Raw genomic sequence first — 23,409 nt, forward strand, 5'->3', positions numbered from 1 at the left:
AGAAGTTTTAATTCAAATCTTGTTACAGCAGAATGCCTCCCAGCGAGGGAAAGAAAAATTGGATTTAGACATACCATACTGAGAGATATTCAATTCCTTTCTTTTATACTTTCTTTCAAGGTACAATTCCATGGTGAATTCGTGTTAATAGTCACTCACTGTGAAGAATTTAAACACGGCCGAAAAGATGTTAAGACTAACTGACTCAGAACATAGATAAACGAATAAGTAGAGTTGTGACGCTGATCCCAAAAATGCAGTTTCCCATAGAAGAGTTTTATTATTATCTCAGAGACTATGTTCGATCAAGTGAAATCCCCACCTTGCGATTATTCAGTTATCTTCAGCAGCAGAAGGTTCACTTTTTTCGCCCTGTTTTGTCTGTGTCGCGCGCTAAAAGGCCCTTCCACGTTCTGAATCATAATTTCAATAACTAAGAAATAATCAGCCGTGAATTTTTAAAAGTGCAATTGTTCCCTTATTGTGAGAAGTTGTATAAACAAATTGGTTTCAGCAGCTTGGAATCCAAGAGCCCCCGTTTACTTGAATTCATTTTCGTCCGACTTTGATCTTTAAGCTGAGCTAATGAATGCTGAGCATCCTTGAGAACGAATTATCCTAAGCCATCGTCACAAATATATCATTTCTGTATTGAAAAAATACTCTAGAATTCTCGAGTCCGTCAACAGTAAAAAATGATTACATATCCTTTGTGAATTGCTCCTAAAAAGCATTTTCTAAACTAATTTCCGTTCTAATGAAGGCAATAAAGCAGAAGTCAAACCACAAGAATGAACACAATGAGTTGTTTGTTTGGCGTCGATTTGATATTTTGCGAGCAGGCTTCAAGGGCTTTATTAGAATAATATTTCGTTGTCATGGCATCTTAGGAAATCGGTTCAAATGGGTCCTATTGTGTTATCGAATATTGAGCGCACCAAAATTTAATTAGAAAACACAAAACCGCTTCCTTTAGGCTATTGACTTAAGTTTCTGGTTCGTAAGGATCGAGTTAAGAGTGTGACAAGCGAATAAAAAATTGTGGTTTTGTTCTAGATGGTCCACCCACTTTTGGACTTTTGTTACTGAATCTAGAAAATTGACAGAGTGATTACCATACATGCATTCCTTACGATCACGCTTGAGCGAAAGGTATTAAGAGATGTCACTCTTAATTTGTTTGTCCCTTCATTAACGCTTTACTCTTGCGAAATGTGTTTATTTTTGTAGTGGCGTGTTTATTTCAACCTTTAGAATTTCATTTGGGTCCTCGCGAGAGAAGCAAGCTTGAAGATTGCCTTTATAGATAGCTGTGAACATCAGAAAATGGATAGTACTGTCTTTCCAATCTTGAAATTGGGAGCTGAACTTATTTCTACTTGGCCGAAACCTTTCTGGATGCTTAAAATATGCTCCAATTAGATGTAAAAATTAATTACACACTAGCTTTGTTTGCCCTCTTTCGCTTCTGAAATGTAATCACTTTGTTTCAAAGATTTGTCATAACCTTGAGAACCAAAATAGATCTTTTAAACAGACTGCTTCCAAGATTGAGACGCTTTTCTGTTTAGAGTTTATCACTATCTACTCTGTGCGCATTGTTAATGTTTTTTTAAGCCGTTTGTGTTTCAGTGACCATCAAAAGCACAGATTTTAACCGAAAGAAAAATAATTTATCATTACAGCGCACGTTACGCAGATTTTTTGCGATTGATGTCGTGAATGTTTGCATAGAAAAATTATAATAGATCCGCCCAATTTTGTTGATGGATATATTTTCATAAAGCTGTCAGATTTATGTCCCCGATAATAATACTCCTCATTGGAAATATTTAACCAGGTTCTTATTCGAAATCCCTCGATGGTGAATCCTTTTAAGTATTATTTTTCCAGTTGTCAATTCCTTGCGTATACTTGGACCTTTCAACACTTTCAGGGTAATTTGGTGTACTCTTCGTCTATCTGTCAACTGTATACTGATACTTTGTGGAGATTATTGTTGTCTTTTTCTTGAACAATCCGCAGATCGTGTGTCTGTCAATTAGTGTAGTGAATAGGTATTTATCTGAAATCTCATTGTCTTTCGTTCGAACGACGGTGGACATGCCTCGGTTAGTCCCTTGTTTCACCACTTTTCTGTTAATTCCTTTTTTGGTATTTAGAAACTGCTATGTCTATTGGAAGGCATATGTCACACCTGTGAATGAAATAAAAACTCATGGTCATTATCGAAAAGGTAAGAAGGTCAATCGCAGTTCATCTGTGACCCTTTTAAGCTAATGGCTTGTCCGATGATCTTATTTTCTTTTGGTTTCTTTTCTCTCTTTTTTTTTTTTTTTTTTTTTTGCCCTTTTGAAAAGGGGCGTCGTTGCAAATTCGGTTTTAATAAGTAATGTTTGTGACATGCAAAACTGTTCTCAAGTCAACGGCCCACTTGAAATTAGTTCGGCGAGGCAGAGGAAGACAAAACAGGCAATACCAAGAGGTTCTCAATAGTAGTGAACAAAGTTATCGATAAAAATAATTTTTGGTGCTAACGAAGGAGTGATATCAGTTGACTGTTAGCCGTAAAGTGGCCAAACTTTTAATTATAACCGCAAGCAGTAAAAGCCAACCCCATTGAGACCCTCTTGCAACCTAAGACAGAACGTGAAGTGATCAGGATTATAGGGGATTGAAATAAAATGAGGAATGTAAACTTCAATTCTAAAGTGCAAACTGTAACGTTAACTCAGTCTTCCTAGTCGCCTGAGGAATCCTTCGCCTGGTGAAAGGAATTAATTTGGTTGCAACGAAGAAGCTTATTACCACGATGCGTGCTCAGTCAGGGGGGCTTTAATTTATTAGAAATGCGCGCTATGCCAAATAGCTACGCCCTTTTGACGAACTCTTCCATCATTTTTAGGTCAAAAGTTTTTGTTGCCTTACGGGCATCGTGCAATACAACAAAATTTGAGATCAATTAACTCTTATTTTAAACCCTTTTCAACAAAATGCACTGTCTTTCGTTACGTACGCCAACGGTAATGATATAAATCTTTTAAGCACTGCAGAACACTTCATGATGAGATCAGACGTACAACCCTAGACTGTAATAGGTCAACATCCAGGTGATTTTCTTACGCATATAGCTTATTACCTTGAAGACTGAGATATGTGACGACATCTTGAGTCAGGTGTTACGTCAATGCAATCATAGAGAAATGGGCTGAATAGGAAAGAAAGAAACCTTGATTAAAGCTTAACAAACAGCGAAGAGGTTGAAGTAAGAGTGAACCAAAATTGAACGACAATTAAAAAAGGACAAGATTTCAAACATGGATTGATACGATGAACCTGATGTACTAACAAGACTTTGCCCGTAAATAGCCTGGTAAACACCCTGTTAGAGGGATTTAGTAAATCAAAGAATAGGAGCCGACGGATGGGTAAATGTTTTCCATTTTGGTTTCCGAACTGGAACGTGAAGATTTAAGTAGTCGGTATACTAAATTGTCTGGAAGACGATCTATCGCTTCTACGACAGATTGGATGGAATTCGGCACGCCGTTTAATGAAGTAAAGAAAGAAATGCAAATTTAATGTGCACTTTTACGTTGGCTATTGACGTTGACTTTGTAATAAACCCAATTTTTCCTAATATCAAATGGTCACATGTTCAGTGGTATAGCTTCCTAAGACCATAATTATAACTTAAAGCTCGGCTTGTGATAGGCCAGTTTCACTCCGCGACGTAAGCCCCACCTATCTCCACTTATTCATGATCTTCACTTTAACAAATGGAGAGCAGAACCTGCAACTGTTTGAATGTGATTACAGTAAAGCTACGTTTACAAACTTTAATGACAAGTCGCCATTTGTCATAAGATGTCACTAACTGCAGGAATTTAATTTGTAGTGATCGTGTTTACTTTCGTTCGACACTTAGATCAATACCTGCTCGATATGTGTCGGTCGACCATCGACCTAGAGGCGCGGTGGCTTATACTCAGGGCTCTGTTCAATTAAGATCGAGAGGTCTGGTTTCAAGCCTTTATCAGATCACTGCATCATGTACTTGGACAAGATACCTTACTCTCGCGGTGAAATGTCACTGAGTGAAACTCCTACGAACGACCAGAAATTGACGGGATTTATCTTCGGTGGGCCAACATTCCATTGTTTACCGGCACATGTAAGGCTAAGGGTAGGATAATCGTAAGTCGAAGATTTTCCGTGCTGGCCGCTGGAGGGTTAAACAAGTAGGAGGGGGAGTTATCTAAAGCACAAGAAAGACGGAATAGTAGGAAAGAAGGGAAAAACTGGGGAAGAAGTCGAATCCAAGGATTGTTTATTTGGACCCTCGCGGTGAGTTGGTGGTGGTTTAGTCGCTGCGTACTTCTAGTGGATATGGCTTTGTTTCTTACGTTTTGGTGTAGTTGCTTTAATAAATGGATTGGGATCCTATCTTTTGTTTTATCATTTGACAACACTAATGCATGGATGTTATAAGACGATTCTTGAGAGACTGAAGGGAACTGGGAGGTTACGCAGTTGTACGGGACTGGTCAAAGGTGTGCGCAGGCGGAAGAGCGAGGTAGGGGCAATGCAGAGAAAATTATTTCTAATTACTTTCCCTTGGTATGGCACATGGGAGACAGTGCCCTTTGTCCCTCCAGTTATTGATCTCGTCAATTTTGCCCCTGTCAATGCCGGTCTTTACTGTTAGCAATAGAATTAGGGCCACAAGCGAAAAAGATAAACGCAAGCCAGCAAGCTAAATAACTAGAATCTTTGGCTCTAATCGAGTTCTTTTACAATTTACAACACTAACAGACTAGGTAAGTAGGTGATCGTGGCTCAACGCGTGTGGGGAGAAACGTTGCTTGACGAGACTAAAAACGGCTGCGAGGGAGACTATCAAACCCCCGACAGTTTTCAAAATGGTGGAATGTCATGAGACACCCGTTTGGTCTCTTGACTGAACTGGTCTCGACTCGCGTAATCTGGCTTTTGCTGAACAAATATGGTCGGGTTTCCTCGGATTCATTTATGGTTTGTCGAGTTTAGTTTGATGTTTTTTTCAGGGTCTCAACTCTGCATCTCGCAAAATCTTGCATTTGAGTGAATGAACTGTTTGCGATTTCAAAATGAATGTAATTAAGGGATAATTGAATTGAGTAAAGTGCAATTTTGGTCTGATATAATAATTGTGTTTTCAAAACTGCTCAGTTCAATTAGCGCTATAAAATACATTTCATGCACAATTTATACATGTACCTGCCTATTCTCTTATTTCTTGCCCTCTCTCCGGCCTGTCAATTGACCAGTATACAGCAGTGTTTGGCAATTTTGGCATCACTAAGAGATGTCACACCACATTGCTTTTTTACCACAATACTCTACAACTATATAACGGAAGGCAAATACAGCCATAAACTGCCTTTCATTTGTATTGATCGCCATTTTAGACAAGAACATGTTGAATTATATAGAAAACTGGAAACGAGTTGAGTAAAATCAGCGAGGAGACTGGATCATAACATTTTTACGGGTGTTGTCAATTTTCCTCTCTTCTTTAGTTTAACGATGAAAGGAGACAGTAGCTTTTGATTGAGGTATGGGAAAATTCTTTTATTTTTATACGGTAGCAGAGATGTCATAATTATGCGAATTAGTACAGTAGTTCTTTAAGAACATTCATACACTGTCATATCTGCCATTGAAAACTTCCCTAATTTATTCTACGACTATAGCTACCTGTACCTGAAGTTCTCCTACCATCGTGACACTTGTTCGTTCGATTAAATCATTTGAAAGTTACTGAGAGGTTCTTCTAAAAGCATCGAGACTTTTCTTTCACTAGCTGGTTCAGAAAGAAACCGAATTTTTCATGTTGTGATCACATGATTTGTTGTGTACTTTAAGTCAACTCGACAAAATGCCTCTGAGGGATAGGAGCGACAACATTTTCCGCTTATCCGCCATAAGTGATTAAAAGTCGTCGCTATAATTCAAAACAGCAATAGGTATTGCACTTAAAAAGGACAATAACACTAAACGTTTTAAACATTGTACTTTTAACCGATACAGTCTCTCTCTTGAAAGGCTCTTGCATGCTATCACCAGAATCTGTTAGTTTACGTTTTGTATAATTTGATTTGAACTCAAACAAGCGAATTATCAATTCTTTAATTCTGCAATTTTCATCCAGTTGAAGTCACGTTTGAAGGAATATTATCTTTCACCAATTTAGCTATTTCTTCATGTGCCTTGAGCCATCACCTGCGCAAAACTGGTCTAACATTTGTGGTGACGGCGACGCTCGAGCAGATAAATCTCGACAGCCATAATTTATTTCTCATCGCTGCATAAATAATGCGACATGGTGAAACTTGATGACCCATCTTTTGATTCAGTCGAGAAACATTCAAAATTTATTCACCAAGATATTAACGACAAATTCGCTGGTATTAGAAGAATCTCAATTTGAATTATACAAACAGCGTCCGCTGAATCAAAGCCGTTCTTAAAGTCGACACTCCAGTCTGATGTGTTTGCTAAATCTAGGACGGACTGTAATCTTCTCTTATTGTAGTTTGATGAGATTTACATGCACCGCCAAATTGGAAGTCCGCCGATCGTTTTTCGTACGATAATGAACACTGTAGCTATGTGGGGGTTTTGACTTTTGTTTAAGTTGAATGTAATTACTGTATCAAAGTCATATATCCTTTATTTGGCATTCACTGTGTCACTAATGCACGATATATATGCGTTATTAACCAAGCATGAGGTCAAGATGGCTGGATATTGGCCGTCAGTTTTTCGCACTTTTATGGACCGAGACGAAGCTTGGTATGGCAAAAAGATTTCGCTCTATTAAGAATGACTTGTTTACTTCGAAAGCCGGGAAAGAAAGCCAACTGTGTTTGTAGCACAACAAACGCACGACGGAGAGTCGTTTCTGTTTTCTTTGTTTTGACTATCTTCCACCGTTTTTTGCGTTTCCATCGCCGAAATTGTGCAAGAATAACGGACGTAGTTCTTATTCTATTTTTTGTCATGCGTAGGATCAATGCTGGCAATCCCGTTGCCCGCTCGAGCAGCCTATCAGAACACAGCCGGGATTCGCTTCATCTTGCCCACGGGCGCTACTATTGTAGGACTGCGTGACTCATTGTATTTGAATTCATCGGCTATGATTGGCCGGTTAACTCTGGATGGAGGTTGGGGATACAGAGTAACTCCTCCCGGCTTCAGTAGATTTCTCACCATTTATAGAGGGTCTGGCTGGGGGGGGGGGGGGAGGTACAAATGTCAATTGTCAGTTAAAATCTCGGCCATTTATCAGTTGTCAGTTAGATTTTAGGCCATTTGTCAGTTGTCAGTTAAATGACTGTTAATAAATAACTTCGCGAGTTAATTATTACTTCCCCACCCTATTTTTAGCTAAAAAGGCACACATAGCATAAACTCAAAAATTAAGTCCAAAATTGATACAATAAGAACTACTTTTTTCAAATCTGGAATGAAATAATTCCAAGATGTTTCAAGTGACTTCCAGTCTTTGTTTGAAGGGTGTTTAAGTAAGTTACAACTCTTCTGCACACAAACTTTTGATTGCCCGTGCGCAACATTGAAGCATTCCTTTTCAACCAATTTGCCGGTCAAAATGTTGGAAAGAACATTGTCAGAAAGACAACAAACTTGTGAAGAAAACTCTTACACAATATATTGGTTCTATGTTTTGTTTTACAATGCGTCGATTGCGATTAGCTCCGATGAAATGATAGGCAAGGACTGTTCCATCGTCTTCTTTTCAGTAAGGTTGTTAGAGATATCTACTGTTTGCGTACCTTAGAAATCCAAGCAAAAAGGGGCGTAAATTGGCCCTCGTATCTAGAAACTGTAGCACCTGCCACTTCAACGATACAGTCGTCAACAAATGTGGCATCTGTTTCCTTCCGAAGTAGCTTGAACGGCTCCATTGTCGTTGCTGAGCCCTACTGGCTGATCTCCAGAGTTAAAATCGTTCCCTAGTCCCGCCAACAAGTCCACTTTGGTGGAATCTTATTTCGTGAGGATGGTCGGTGGAAAAGCCCCTGGCTTGTCCTTAGTAGTTTCCTCCCGAAGTGTCCTTTGTCCAACGGACGATACTTCTCCACATATTTTTTCAAAGCACTTTCAGTCTCGGGGTTAATCTCTTCTGTTGGCATTTGCAAACTCCATGCTGGTCGGAGGGACATGATAGTAGGATTCTTCATGAGTAAAATACTTGGTTGCCCATTTTGTTACTCTCTTCAACGACTCCTTGGTAATTATTCCAAAGTCTTGGAAATAATTAAATGCGGTGAAGGTCTCATGCTTAAAATGGGAAACTGCGAAAAGATTCCCCACAACTGTTGTGAGTAATGTGCACAATCCAATGTCTTCGAGATAGTCGTTATTGATTGAAGCTATGCTTTTGTGCAGGCGGCGCATTCCTTATTCGAGATGTTTAATTGAGACTTGAGTTTTATTAGACTTATTTTCTTCCGGGGTCATTGGCTGCTGTGGTACGGTATCTTGAAGAGAAATGTGTGCTTCCTCCATGCCTTGGGCTCTGATACCAAACTGTTATGGAGACATCCAAGGAATTGTAAGAACGACACAGTACCCGGCACTGAGTCTCGATGCTAGCTTCATGCTACCTTTAGCAACATCCGATACGAATAGAGTCTTCTCCATAGATCAGATGCCATGAACTTGCGCAAAAGAACACGTTTTATCCATTCCATTTAATATAATTTACCCCGAGGCTGAGTCATATGCTTATTCCTTACAGCTAGGTAAATTAGATGGGCTAGATGACAGAAGAGTAGACCTGTGCTATAAATACATGGCAAAAATGAAGTCCCCCTGCCACCCGCTACGCCATCTGCTCCCCAACCCACTCCTGCATGCACCTAATTACAACTTAAGGTAGAAAACACAAAAGTACTACCTCTTCCGAAACATTCAGATATATAGGAAAAAGAGAACGGAGGACTTTTTTACATTTAAATATTTTAAATGATTCAATAGTTATTATCATTATTATAGTCGTTAATTTTTAGTTTTTATAATAGTTGCCTTAAGATTGTAAAATACACTCGATAATTCAGGTCCTTTACTGCCAGAGAGTTTAATAAACTAGTCATTCATTCCATCACTCACTCCTTCAGTTTCTGACAATACTGAGCCCATCAAGGTTTCGAGGTTTTTCTCAGAAGGATAGAAGAACTTTACCTTTCGATCTGTCGAGTCAGTGAACGCTATCCCGTCTTCAAATTCACAAATTCTTTTGATTTCTTTACAAGAATTCCTGCGAGTTGTTCTTTAGAAGTAGTTCTAAGCTTGAAAGGTTGAAAACGTAAAGACCGCAGTCTAGACCGACTGCTGTAAAGTAAGCTCTTTGTGTGAGATCTTTCATAGCTATGGCATTCGAAATACAGGTAGGTCATGAGTTTGACTCCGGTACCAGCAATACCAACTCCATTGAAATGTAACTCACTTGTAAAATTCCTCTCTGGGCATCGTCTGCACACAACAGAATGTTTTCACTTGTAGTATAGATTGAAGTTGGCTTTTCCGAGAAAGGAGGGCGAACCTGGACAAGCTTCGAGTTTCCGAATCCGCTCTTCCCTCCTGATTTCGGAGCCATGTGATAAAGATTCACCACAGGGGGCACACACAAGCGGCGTCTCTGGTCGTTTGTTCGAAAAATAAAGAAATGTATGGGAGAATATTGAAGAGTCGTAATATCGTAAACTTATATCGAGGAATGTCTATGTTAGGGGTCAAAATAAATGTAAACCTACCTCACTTGCTGTGTATTGTCGTTTCTGTGGTTCTAAATGGCGAATTTGAGCGATTTGGTAGATTTTGCGTTGACTGTTACTTTACTGTATACAGTTAGATTTTGCGTTGAGTGTTACTTGACTTTTTTATTTATTAACTTTTTTGACGCTCTTCTCAATTCTCTGAATTTATCGTGGTGGTGTTCACTGTTGAGTCTTTTAGCTGCACGTCTAGATGTTTCTCGTTTTTCTTCGACGGATGTAGAACTTCTTTATCAATCCAAGGAGGAGTGTTTGCATTTTTTAACTTAATCTTGGGAATGTGAGAGTCGATGATGTCCATTAATAGGAATGCAGCTTCTGTGACGCTTAAATGCCATATCCGAGTCAATTCGATAAAAGCTTACAGGCAACAGCCTTTTTAAATACCAGCATTGACGGCTATCGCGTAAGTTGACGATCGAGTTGAGTATCAAAGATCATATAACCAATATGTTACACATGACCTTGATGTGGATGATCCATGCGGTAATTATTAACGAAATATGAATATAACACTCTGGCGTACTCCCACTGATATGTAGTATGAAACGTACTTTTATTGGAAGAAATAAATCAAATGTTCTTATTTTACATCCAGATTTTAGGACATTTAGGGCGATCCGGTCTTTTGTCAGCTGTCAGCAAAAGCCCACCACAAATATCAGTTGTCAGTTAGATTTTCAGCGATTTGTCAGTTGTCAGTTAACCTCATCCAGACCCTCTTTATATCTACAAGTTATTTTTCTTTTTTACTTACAGTCTTTATCCAAAAGCACCTGCCTTAGAAGGTAGAAGTCATCCTCTCTTGGTATTAATTTAAAGAATACAGGTACCTACTTCAGCATTTGTTGAACCTTCCTATTGAGTAAATCACTTCAACTTGCCAAAACCTTTATTTAGTCCGAGAGTTACTTTAAACTGATATTACAACCACTATCTAACTTTTCACACCTTGATTTAAATGGTGATTCCAAGGACCAAATCAAATTCAAGTTCCACGTAACAATGACTTTTAAGTTATTGCTGAAGATTGGTAGATTATGAAAGACTAAAAATTCGTTCCTATTAGGTTCGATGAAATTAAGTTTATATCTTCAGATCATTACATCAACCACATTAACTCGAAAATGTCTTATTTTCTCACACATTATCTGCCACAAGATCAGGAAGGACTTGTTTAGTTAATTGTATTCCCCGTTTTTTTATCCCTTTCTTGTGCATAGGTTTTGTGCAATTCCTCTACTCCCTTTCACGTACTCCTTTATGCAACTTTCTCCTGTTATCTCTAGGTCTTAAGCATTTTAGAACACCAATATTTAAAAATACCTCTAAATTCTTGGTATCCCATGTCCTCAGTATCTCGAACCCCCTTTTAACTTGAACTCTCCACTTCATGGAGTCCTTTGGTACCTCCAGCCCGTGGAATTTTTAACGCCAAAATATTACTAGTAGTAGCTATCGCTAAGTGCCAACGAATCAGATGTTAATAAGATACTTTTGAATAGTAATAGTAATAGTAATCAAAGTTTAATGTCTTAACGTGAGGCATGGTTACCCATATTGCCCGAGCCAGAGGCTCATGTATGAAACGCAAGACAACAACCCACCCATCCCACCCCAGGAGAGGACGTCCATCACACAGTAATCTCGTGCGTGGGAAATTAACGTCTCCTGACCCCTAACCCTGCAGGAGACGGGACCTCCATTTATTCGTCCCTATCCGAGAAGACTAGAAAATCTAAACCATTTCTTGATGTTATAGAAAGGCAGCATATTCTTCTCAATTATTTTAAGACCTTGAGTGTTGGTCCGGCTGGGGCTCGAACCCTCGACCTCCCGCACATCAGTCCAGCGCTCTATCCATTGAGCTAACCGAGAGGCGGTTGAATCCTTATTTTTGACGCTCAGATTTTTTAAACACCATATTATTACTGATCATGGAAGATCCTACTTTTGTATAATTTTAAAAGAAGCATTGTTTGTAGGGTCTCTTTTGGCATCTGGAAATAGGGTAGGGAAAGCCATTGTAGAAAGATATCAATCTTAAATTCATTGAGAGGGCTAGAATTCTGGGAAGGCTAGTTTATTTTCTTATTCTGTAATAGCTCATCTATTATCAGTTGCTTCTGCGGCTTCAGGTTAATTGGGTTAAGAACTGTACTACTTAACTCTGTCTCTTCATTGACTAGTATCTCATCTACATCAAGTGGACCTCTGTCTGGGTCAATTTCATTATCTTGACAGTTTTCGCTACCATTAATCTGAGGCAGATCACATGGGATTCTTTTAGTTGGCACTCATGATCTATGGTGATTTCTTTATAAACAGGATTATGTTGAACCAACCAATGGAGAGCACAACTCACTTTCTGCCATCTAACTGTGAGGTCTCTATAAAAGTTATCTTTTCCTTTAACAGCGAGTACTATTACTGGTAGTTCCTTAGGGTATCAGGGCAATGAGTCTGCTAGTTCCTGGATGTCTTTAGAAAAATTTATACAGTGACCTTTGTATGCTTTTTTTCCACCAGGCTTTGTAGAAACAGATATGACTGGGAAAACTCGTGCTATTAACATTTCCCCTAATTGAGTAAGGCCTTGCAATTCAATGGCGCTGCGCGTTCGTGACGTCACGAAATTTTGATCCCCTAGAGCGATTAGGACAAACAAACAGGCTTCTCGAGTAAATGAATATGGGTGGTGATGCGCCCATCTGTAGTTCAAACGCCTCTAAAGCTGGTATTTTAAATCAAAACGATGGTGTTCCTGGCTCAAAGTTCGAGCAAGATCAAGAGAACTATATAAACACACAATTGAAGCGTTGGTTAAAGTGTAGAGGCTTGAAATTAAGTGGAAAACGAGCAGACCTCATCGCACGTGTTCGTGACTACCTCAAGTCGGGAAAACATTATGTACTTGATTCAAGTATAGATGATGAGAAATGGCTTTAGGCGAAGATACTAAAGGAAAGTAAAGTCCATCTCGTGAAACTTAAGGATCTAACATTTCAATGTAAAAAGGGGGTTGACAGGCCTACACGACTCCCCAGCGCGTGTTTAGAACAGCCTATTCAAAGTTTGACCCTCAGGAGTATGTCTTTGAGCGATCGCCCTCTTTTTTAAGACACGAGTGGCGGATTTTTGCATAGTTCGCTCAGTACTGGTGGTGTTTCTATTAAATGCCAGTGTCTCATGAGAATTTGCTTTAGGTTTGTCACTGGTGGTTGGTATTGCGTAATAAAAGGCAAGATTCGTTGGTTCGTCTTCGGTTTCTGTTGAAGAGCTAGTTTCTTGTTTTTGAAATTCACCTCTGAGAGGGTTGTGTTAATGAGGGCCTCTGGGTAGCCTCTCTTTAGCAAATGCGCTTTGAAATTTGCAGTTTTCTCCTCGAATATTGTTTGAGAGAAGTTTTTTCTGAGAAGTCTAAGGGTCTCTCCTTTTATGAAGCCTCTCTTAACTCCTTGTGGGTGACAGGAACTACAGTGTGCATACTGAAATGTCTCAGTTTGTTTAAAATGAGTACGCACATCAAGGATTGCGTGCTTTTCGAATCGTTCGCCTTTGTGGATGTATGTCTCCAGGAATGTTGTTTCCTTATCGGAAATTTCAGCCGTAAATTTTATTGTTGGGTGATGATTGTTTGCTTTTTCAATGAAACGTTCTACTGTTACTTTTTTTGTACTCCATAGCGAGAAGATGTCGTCTACGTAACGTTTCCAAACAAGCGGTTTGAAAATGCTTTTGTCAAGGATTTCCGTGTACAGCACAAATATAAGTATTGTAGTTAACACTATCAACTGAAAAATTCTTTCTAGAACACGCATTTACCCGGCATTGACAAAGTTCCAAGTCATGCTTCGGCTTTGGGAACGGTTTGAAGCCTTTCCGACCATTTTTAAGCATTTCTTTAAGCGAATCTGGCAATCTTTCTAGTTGTCTTAAGTCATTTTTACATGTACGCCAACAGCAATGCCTAGTTGCAACCATTTTAGAAAGTTGGAGCATTTTTTGAGCGAAAGTAGTCCTGCTTCTGACACGTTTCGCATACAAGTCCTTGTAAAGACTCCGAGTGTTTGTCCTAAACCAGCGGGGGTCCAAAGATGACATATCTATTTCTAGACCTGGCGCGCAGCGCCATTGGTACGTGAGAGGGTATCACATTATTTTGCATTGAACATTTTTTCACAGTATTTTTGTCACGAACACATCCTGAGCAAATATATGGCACTTTCTTTTTAGATTTTCTAGGCAATGGCCATGCCTCAATACAGATCTCACATCTGTTAATTTTGAATTCTTGAACTGTTGCACACAGATCATCATAATATAACCAATATCTCCCTATATTAATAGCTAGAGTGAAATGGTGGCTTGTATAACTTATAACAGCCTTTAATGAATATAAATTCCCGAACACATCTATGTTAATTGGAAACTGGATGCAATTAATACTTTTTGGTTATAATTCAGTGAACAAAAACTTTGGCATTGTACGAAATGCTGGGAATATCACCTGACTGTGTTTGGCATGAACCACAATAAAGAGCCCTGGTGTTAGGTGGAACAGCTTCTGAAACATGGCTTTCAAAATCTGTGGACCTCAGGTTTGGGCACATTATGTAGAACACAATTATGCTTGCAGTCTTTATCATCTGGTTGCCACACAATGAACAACTGGATTGAGTTCTTTGCTGAATAGGGAACAAGGATTTCAAGTCATCAGTTAGATTGGCTACAGTTCGCATTGTGAACATACCACTGAAAACAGCATCTGCAGTCATTCCAATAAATGAAGGGCAGCAGTTTCTGATAAAACACCATAGAGGCTTTCGAACAATATCTATGGCACCAAGGTTTTTCCTTGCACTACATGACTCATAGATTATGTCAAAAAACTCATTATGACTGATATTATGAAGGTGAGTCCAAAATATGGCATAACACAGCTGAAGAAAACAATCAACTGCACACAAAAATTCCCCAAAATGTGTTGAACAGTAATTTTGGAAATGAAAACTACACACTATTCCCTCACAGCTACAATTTAGATTGAGATATGTGTGATTTGTCTTAACAGCCTGGCCTTTTTGTAAATTGTTTATATTCCCATTTTCAATATGTGCCTCCTTGTTTGAAATAACAAAAGGATTAAAACTACCATTTGAAGGGTAAGGTATTCTCCTTGACAAATATCTACCTCTGAATTTGACAAAGGTAACGCTAACACTAACATTTCCATAATCATGTAAACAGGCTAAATCACAGTGATAACTATGGTTATAGTTGAGATGATTATGTAAAAATAACAGCACGAGAAATTTAAATAAACACAGCATTGCAGCGTCACCACGGGCGCACTTCAGCAGTTGTGTAAACTCTGGAACTTGGGGAAATAACTTCAGAAAATAGATCTTTCTAGTCCACTTACAGCCGTCTTTTTATGCGTTTAGATGATTACTTTTATATAGTACAAGGCAATTGGTTTTGGGTGTTGATTGCCTGGCTATCTCATCTGGTTGTCATAATTAGCATAAATTATCATAGGTAACGAGAGACCACGAGGTGGAAATAAACATGGCAGTTGTGTTCTAGAATCCTAGTGCTCTTTGTTCGCCGCTTACTACTCTTTCTCCTTAGTCAACTCTACAAATCAACATTGGGTGTTTTCTAAGTGAAACAGCAGCTTAAGTTATATCAAAGTCGTTTGACAGATATGGCTCGCAGGCCGATCAATTCCGATAGTGATATTTTTCTTTCTTCGTCTACACAGTTGTGAACTGATATGAATTGCTTTCTTAGTGTTTGGCTCGCTGGCCGATGTGTGGTAAGCTTGCTAGCTCGAGTTTTCGGCTCGTTGGCCGATTTATGAGCTTTCTAGCGCGTGTGATATGGCTCGATGGCCGAATGTGAGCTAACCAATTCGTATGATGGCTCGCTGGCCGATTGTGAACGCTAAACTTGTTAGCCAATTTGCGAGCTGTTTATGATGTTTGAAACGAGTTTAAGTTCACAAGAATACTTGACAGAAGTGCACCCGCGTATCAATAAATAAACGTAAAATAGCGCCAAGAAGAGATACTTTTACTAACCCTTTGACCTAAAGAATCCAAAGTGACTCGCACTCGGAGACCACGACCACAAGGGAAGTTCAACAGCTGTACGCACATCACCAAAGAACGTACAGGCGCTCTGACTGGCTCTACTCCTCAAAACTGACAAAAATCTTTACAAATCGCAAAATGATTGGCTGACGAAACTTCTATTGTTATCTTATGTTACGCAAAATCGAAATTTTTTCTCCCTGCAGCTCACGCACAAACGGCTCTATAATGCTGCCGCCTTGCAGCCTCGGCCTCTTGGCCTCGGCTGCTCGTTGGTAATTAGATCATTCTATCTCGAATCCCCTGGTCATGAAACCCCCTGGGATTCCTCGAGGTAACCCTTTGACTTTGGCCCGTGGAATCTTTAGCTCCACCGTATTATTAGATCATTCTATCTCGAATCCCCTAGTCATGAAACCCCCGCGGGATTCCCCGAAGTAACCCCTTGACTCTGCCTGTGCATTTTAGTTCCCCAGTATGTTCACGGTAACTCAGAATTTTAAATTTCCGGATATCTCAAATCTCCCATCCCTACCTTTCGACCTCCGGTCTCTCAGGCCTCTAAAGATATCAAACCATGTGATATAATTAATCCTAGAGGCAGGATGCTAACGATCGTTTGTTATTTCCCGGAACTTTAGCCCCGACAAAAGAGGTGACAAAATGAGTGCTGTTAGCTGGATGGTAGACCTTGATAAAAGAGAGCACAAAAACTGGGTAATGGTTGGATGTGCCTTGAACATAACCAAAAATGGAATAGTACAGTTAATCCAAGGGAAAATGGTAGCTTGGTACCAATCTATCAAATCTAGTCCTCCTTTGCAATCACTTCCCCCATGTACCTGTGCACGTCACTCGTCAAAATGTGCCACTTGTAGCGTGTGGAAGAAGGAACTTGAGCGCCTCCACAAGTCCCCACGACCCAAGATTTGTTGGGACAATAGTGATAGGCAACAATGGGGCTCTGCGACGGGGGCATGGGAAGTAGCTAAGCTTTTCATGCCAATCCTTGGAACACGTAAAGGGGACATCGCTGATGCCAACACGACAGACCTAGGAGGACTTCTAAACCTGTTAGAGTGGTGCCCTTTTATCAATCCTCCAGTCAATCGTGCAGTCTTGCGCTCAGTGCGAGACGAGGGTAGAAATCACTGGGCCCACTCTCCAAAGCAGGACCTTAAAGATGCAGACGTCAAAACCATATTCGGACATCTCAATGACCTCCTGAATGATCAAGTGTTTCGTGCTGACAAGACAGCCCAAGAGTCTTCTAAAAGCCTGCAAGATTTGTCTCGTCATGGACTGTTAAACGTTAGGGAGTCCGAAATTGAAGCCTTCAATTTGCTTCGTCAGTCGCTAGTTGCCGACCTTACAAAGTGCAGGGATGACCTATCTAAGATGCAAGAACGAGGTGATTTCAACAGAGAAGAAATTGCGAAGGTAAGGGAGCAACAAGTGGAGCTGAGAACAGAGTTGCATGAAGATCAACAAAGAGTTACTGAGCTAGATACCAAAATAAGAAGAGCAGAAGAATGTTCAGAGAAAGAGATATCCAAACTAAAAGAACAAGCTCGATTGCATGGAGAAGAAGTTGCCAAAATTTTAGAGCAACAGAATAATGTGGTGGAGGAAGCTTTAGACCTTGAAGCGAAAATGTCCACGATGCTGACAGCTGTCGAAAGTTTCAATATCTCACTTAAAAGGCGGAATGATTTGCAGGGTGCCTTAGACGTTATTAGCGAGGATCTGGACGATGTAAAAAGTTCTATGCGTAACGTCGTAATGGAACTAAACACTACACAATGTAAAGTGGCTGACTTAGAAAACAATTTCGAAAGGATCAAATCTGAAGTAAAGGAAGTGAAAACTGAAGTAGAAATGTTAAAAGAGAAATCCCAAACAGAACAGAGTGGGGAAGGTATGGACGTAATTTGTGCTGCGCCAGAGAGATTACAAGAGTTCACTGGTCGTGAGAACGCGCTGGTCTGGTTAGAAAAAAAAATAGTCCTGGATCAGAATCCTGAAAGTCTACCCAAAACATCATGCTGCACCAAAACAATCTGTGGTCTCGGAGGATGCGGCAAGACTTCGCTGGCGGTAGAATTTGCCTGGAGATGGATGAATCACTTCACAGGTGGAGTGTTCTGGGTTAATGGGGAAAGTGATGAAAATGTAAGTAAATCAGTTGCCGAGAACCTTGCTCTCTTAAATGTGGTTGTTTCGTCAAGAGAGAATGTGGATGATTCCCTAAACAGATTTCTGACTCTACTAGCCTATGAAAATCGCCCCTGGCTTCTCGTAGTAGACAACGCAGATGAGTTAAGAAGTCCAAAATGTCCGGCAGGTGTTGAGAAAATATTCAAAGGGCCTTGGCGAAGAAACGCAAGAGCTCCTAAGAATGGACACATCCTGTTTACGACAAGAAAAAATGCAAACGAAACCGCAGCGTTCTTGAGGCTGTCCCCAAATAACTGTCTAGACCTGGAGTGCTTCAGTAATGAGGAAGGTGCCTTGTTCCTAATTCGAAGAACAGGACTTGAAGGGGACTCGCTCTACCAAGGAGCAATTGATTTGGCAAAAGAATTAGGGGGTCTTCCGTTAGCCCTCGAGCAAGCAGCCGCTTACATATCTGCTCTTCCTACTTTGATTACCTTCAAAGATTACCTTGACAAGTATCTACAAGTTAAGCTGCGTCTTCTACAACAGAAGCCGGTAACCGCCCTAAGTATAGAAGCACAGCAACGTCTGTCTGTACACACCACGTGGGAAATGAATTTTTCATTCGTGATTGGAAAATCGCTTGCTGCTGCCACCATGATGCGCATTGCATCCTTTCTAACGTCTGAAAGTATTCCTATAGAAGTCATAAATCCTGGGCTTCCTGCACTGAATCAAGCAGAATTGAGAGAGGCTGCGCGTTCTGAGATTGATATTGCTAACATCCTAGAGGTACTGACCTGTTATTCTCTTTTCTCGGTGGATCAGCATAGCAGGATATTTGGCGTCCACAAACTTGTTCAAGAGGTGGTTCGAGATAGCCTAAGCGAATCACTAAAGGTAGAGACTTTGGTCGCGGCTATGCGCGTTCTTCACTGCGCTTTTACAAAGAGAAGTAAACATTGTGCAAAGTTAACACTAAATGACAGCCTTGGAGACTTGTTGGAAATGAAAGAAGAGGATAAAAATATTCTCATCACCCTTTTATTGAATTTCCGGCAGTTGAAGGATCATATGAAGACACAGATCAAGTCTTCAGAGGGAAATTTTGTCCGTGTCCTTTACAGAGATGAGACCTTCTTTCAATTGTACTCATTTGTAGACCGCTTGGTGGGGCCGAACATATACTTCAGTAGACTGAGAACCGAATTCGCAGATTTCTTATTACAAGTACAAAAAATACATTCTGACGGTGAACCAAATATTTTGAATATGATGGTGAAAGCAAGTGTCAGTAAGAGAAATTGCTTAGACTTACAAAGTTACAACGAGTCAAGGACTCTGGCTGACGAAGCCGTGCAGAAACTCCTTGAACTGGAGGAGTCTGGTGCCATCATCGAAGACGATACCAAATATCGCGTCCTTCAGCACAAAGCTTCCTTTTATGCCTCGGAAGGAAAATGGGAGGAAAATTACAAAGCATTACTAGAACTTGAGAAATTGAGGCTAAGTGCTGGTTGTTTTGTAGAGCTTCAATTGTTGACGGGAAGAGCAGAAAACTTCCAGTCCTCTTGTAATTTCAAACAAGTTATGAAACGTTATCAGAAAGCCTTGAAACGTGCCAGGAGTATGCATCCTCCAGATAAGCCCCTGGTGTTACGTGCTCTTCAGTACATCGCTTGTCATCTCTTCAACGAGGGTAAGCTTCTCGAGGCTAAGCCATACGCTGACGAAATGTTGGAAATTAGCACGTTAATGCCACAGGACTCTGATTTTTACATAAGAGGAATGAACGGCGCTCTAATGATACTCAGCCATTTTGAAAACCAGAAGTCAGAAGACATCCTGTTAAAAATCCTGGAAGAGAGATGGCCACAAATACACAGTGGTGTGATTAACGGTCGCTTGGAAACTAATGCAACCATCACTGAGGATGGTAGCGATGACCACGCATGTCAAGTTTTGGATCAGCTATTTGATTGCATGAGAATTTCAATGATGACAAAACAAGGACACCGTGGTGCTTTCTCTTTAAAGAGGAGAGAAATTTTCTTGACAGTAGCACAAATCTCATTGGAAATTCGGAAGAAATTCTGCGGTGAGGTTCATCCACAACTAATTGGAAATTATGACGCTTTGAAAGATGCATACGGTTTCCTAGGAAATAGTGTGAAGGCAAAGGAATGTTTTGAACTGAAGAAGCAGTGCCGAACACGAACAACAACACAAGCCAACCAAGGCTTGCCGCCAATTAATATCAACATATACAATGCCCGAAGTCTGAAAGATGCTGGCAACAGATTTTTCAAGGAGAAAGATTATTCTGAAGCACTTAAATGTTACACTCAAGGTTTAATTCTATCACCAAACGATGCCAAGTTGCTGAGTAACAAGGCTGCAACAAATGTGAAACTATCGGAGAGGCAATGTTCAGTGGATGATACTCGGAAATACCTTCGAGAGGCCTTACATGATTCAAAGAATGCAATAGCAGCAGATCCTTCGTGGGTGAAAGGGTATTATTGGAAGGCCCTCTGCCTTGCTCATCTTGGCGAACGAGGTCCCTCACTTGCTGCAGCTGCTGTTGCTCAGAATCTGTTTCCGTCTGAGTGCCCAAAAATTCCAGCAGTGGTTGATCGCTTTGGAACTTGTAACCTACAGATCGTGAACTCAGTGCAGGACCTTCAAACCGCAACTGAGAAAACAGACACCCTGAATCTAGTGATTGTAATGAAAGAAGGCAAGTACCAGCTTCCAGAGCCCTTGACAATTCCCGAAAACGGCGTTGTCGTTGGTCTTGGCGAAGTCCAAGTAATGTGCTCTAAAGGTGTTCCACTTAAGTTTGATACCAGCATTTATATGGAGAACATTGTAATGACGCCGACAAGTGAGACTGCTTCAGAGGTGATTCGTCTGGCCACACCCTCGGACAGCGACCCCACAAGCGATGAATGCAAAGTGAACTAACAGTCCTTTGATACCTACTTTGTGTAATGCCTTGAAACTTTATAGGTTTTAATTGAGTACCGTTTAGCGTAGATTTATGATAAAGGGCTCTTCAATTGTTCAGTAATTCATGCTGAGGACGATAGACAAATTTGCAATTAACAAGCCCTCTCTGTCGCTATAGATTTAGAACACTTCAGTTAAGGAGTAAAGGTCGTGAACTTATGACGATAGGGTTGTCTTGCCCCTGGAAAAATTAACTCAGAATTTTCTACTGAACGAAAGCAAGCACGATGTAACAGTGAGTGTTTAAAAATATTATAATACTAATATAGTGGAGCAGCAACAGAGGAAACGTTCAGTGCCGAAATCTAGTAAACGTTCGAATTGAGCCTATATTGAACAATGTTAGATTATGAATGGAACGATTATCACAAAAACAACGTTTTATATTTCTAGACGTTCAATTCGACTTTGGTGTCTCTATTTCTTAGTAACCGGTCATTATCTATAGCCTAGGAGTCAGGGGATATTGATTATTGTGTCACAATCCCCCTGTTAAGGTGGCTGAACACAGTTTTTGATACCAGTGTTTCATTCACCATTTTCTCTTTAACCCTTGATCTCTCGGTCACCAAAACTGGCAGCAAGCAAGTTAACAACACAAACTTTGTTTTTTTGATAGTTAAGCTGACGTATGTGCCTTTGTCATGGCGACATGAATAACTATAAACAGGCAATTAAAATCGCTTTTGTTCATTTGTAGAAAATCTAGTCATTAGTTTTTCTTTATAATTTGCATACAACGAGCTTGTAACGATACTCACAAGTTAACACCATTTTGCTAACAATTTAACAGAGAGATCTTTAATTATCCCTTGTTGAAGGTTCACTCGATTATCTAGAATTTCCTTTGCTAAAAATCATTTTTTTTTCGATACTCCAGTTACTTATTTCCTAAAGTATTTTCGTGCCAAATTTCGTGAAATTCTAATGAATGGTTCTCAAGAAATAGGCGTATCTCCGAGAAAGCAATTTTCCATTCAATCGCAATTTTTCGACTTACTACGCATGCGCTGCATTTAACTGGGTTCTCTCGGTAACGACGAAAAAGCTGAGAATTGCTGGGTTCTTTGCACCGTTAACTTTTCTAACATGTCTTTGTAATAAAAGATTAAAGCCCTCAATACACTGCGCCAGCTATAGAGATAAATAGCACAGATAGTGCGGATACGTTTTGAGTAAATAAAACGACCGCTCTATTGACGGCATGTTTGTTTTTTGCAATCCTTGTGCGCGCGCTGAATTGCATCAGCAAAAGCGCGCGCGAAAACTGTGTTCAGCCACCTTAAGAAGAACTTATGCGCGCCCGACTCGCGGACGCGTGCTTTGGGATTACGTAGCAAATATCGTAAGCAAATCACGCGGACCTTTTTATTTTAAACGTGTGCAAGTTTCTTCTTAGTTTAACGAGTGGCAATTTGTTAGGCGGTCGTCTTCGTTTACCGTGAGTTTACCGTTTAACGCTTTGGACTAAACGTATTTGCTGATTTCCGTTTCGCTTCTGAACTCCTCCTCCTCCTTCCCGGCCCTCGTTTACAGTTATTAATATTAGAGAGATTTAGCAAGAGGACGGGAACGTCAGTTGACAACGGCGCGCGCAGCAAAAATACCGGTAAGAAACTGGGTCGAGAACGTCGCCCCGTTGTGTTTCAGAAGTGATTTAGCAGTCGTTGCCTCGAGGCGTCATCGCAATATCTGTTCTTCAATAGCCAAAACTCGGCTTTTCAAAGATCGCCAACACAAATTTTCGCTTTCACAAACAGCTTTAAAGACAACGAAACTATCCTCTTTGAGAGTGATGCAACAAGCGCAAAGAGAGGATAATTATAGTTACGGAAAGTTAGATGTTTTGTTCTGTTCAGACTACTAAAATGTTTTGTTCAGACTATACTAAAATAACTTCAAGCGAAAAGCACATGTAATTTTATATACCATAATAGTAACGCAACAAAAAGTGTCCTCAGTAGGGTGGTCCCGTCATAAGTCCAGTCTCACTGGGGGGCGTGAGATCCTCCCACTGCGGGTCCGGGCCCGAACATGTTTATAATATACGAACCACATGGGCGATTAAACTCTATAATTGATCCATTCCAGGTAAGACTCGTGTCTGTTGATTCCTGTATCGAATTTTAGAGCCCATTAGATATTTTTTTTGCGATTTGTGTCGCTGTCTTTTCGTTTCGTGCCATTAGATTTTAGCACTGCTCGTCTTTCTTGGCAATTTTACAAAGTATAATTTGGAAATCATCATCGTTTTTACCCTTGTTCACTGAATATTTCTATTCATTCATGACGGTACATCT

The 23,409-nt window shown here is 40.2% G+C and overlaps 1 protein-coding gene and 1 long non-coding RNA gene across 3 annotated transcripts; one reads left to right on the forward strand and one right to left on the reverse strand.

Moving 5' to 3' along the window:
- Nucleotides 1–9,617, reverse strand: LOC148734879 (uncharacterized). Its single transcript, XR_015999432.1, has 3 exons — nt 9,250–9,617; nt 3,140–3,208; nt 1–2,197 (listed from the first exon to the last, which is right to left on the reverse strand). It is a non-coding gene; the product is annotated as an uncharacterized LOC148734879 (long non-coding RNA).
- On the forward strand, nt 5,521–21,510 carry LOC111333505 (uncharacterized). Of its 2 annotated transcripts, XM_022939096.2 has the most exons (3): nt 5,521–5,597; nt 10,602–10,671; nt 16,582–21,510. In XM_022939096.2, exon 3 carries the CDS (start codon nt 16,604–16,606, stop codon nt 21,062–21,064), a length of 4,461 nt encoding a protein of 1,486 aa, XP_022794831.1. In that variant the 5' UTR covers nt 5,521–5,597; nt 10,602–10,671; nt 16,582–16,603; the 3' UTR covers nt 21,065–21,510. The 2 variants fall into 2 exon arrangements, with proteins under 2 accessions (XP_022794831.1, XP_022794832.1); XM_022939097.2 differs by lacking the exon at nt 10,602–10,671 and having other exon boundaries at nt 5,524–5,597.
- The last annotated feature ends 1,899 nt before the right edge of the window (nt 21,511–23,409 follow it).

This window comes from Stylophora pistillata, chromosome 3, assembly GCF_964205215.1.
Source record: "Stylophora pistillata chromosome 3, jaStyPist1.2, whole genome shotgun sequence".
Taxonomy (NCBI): domain Eukaryota; kingdom Metazoa; phylum Cnidaria; class Anthozoa; order Scleractinia; family Pocilloporidae; genus Stylophora; species Stylophora pistillata.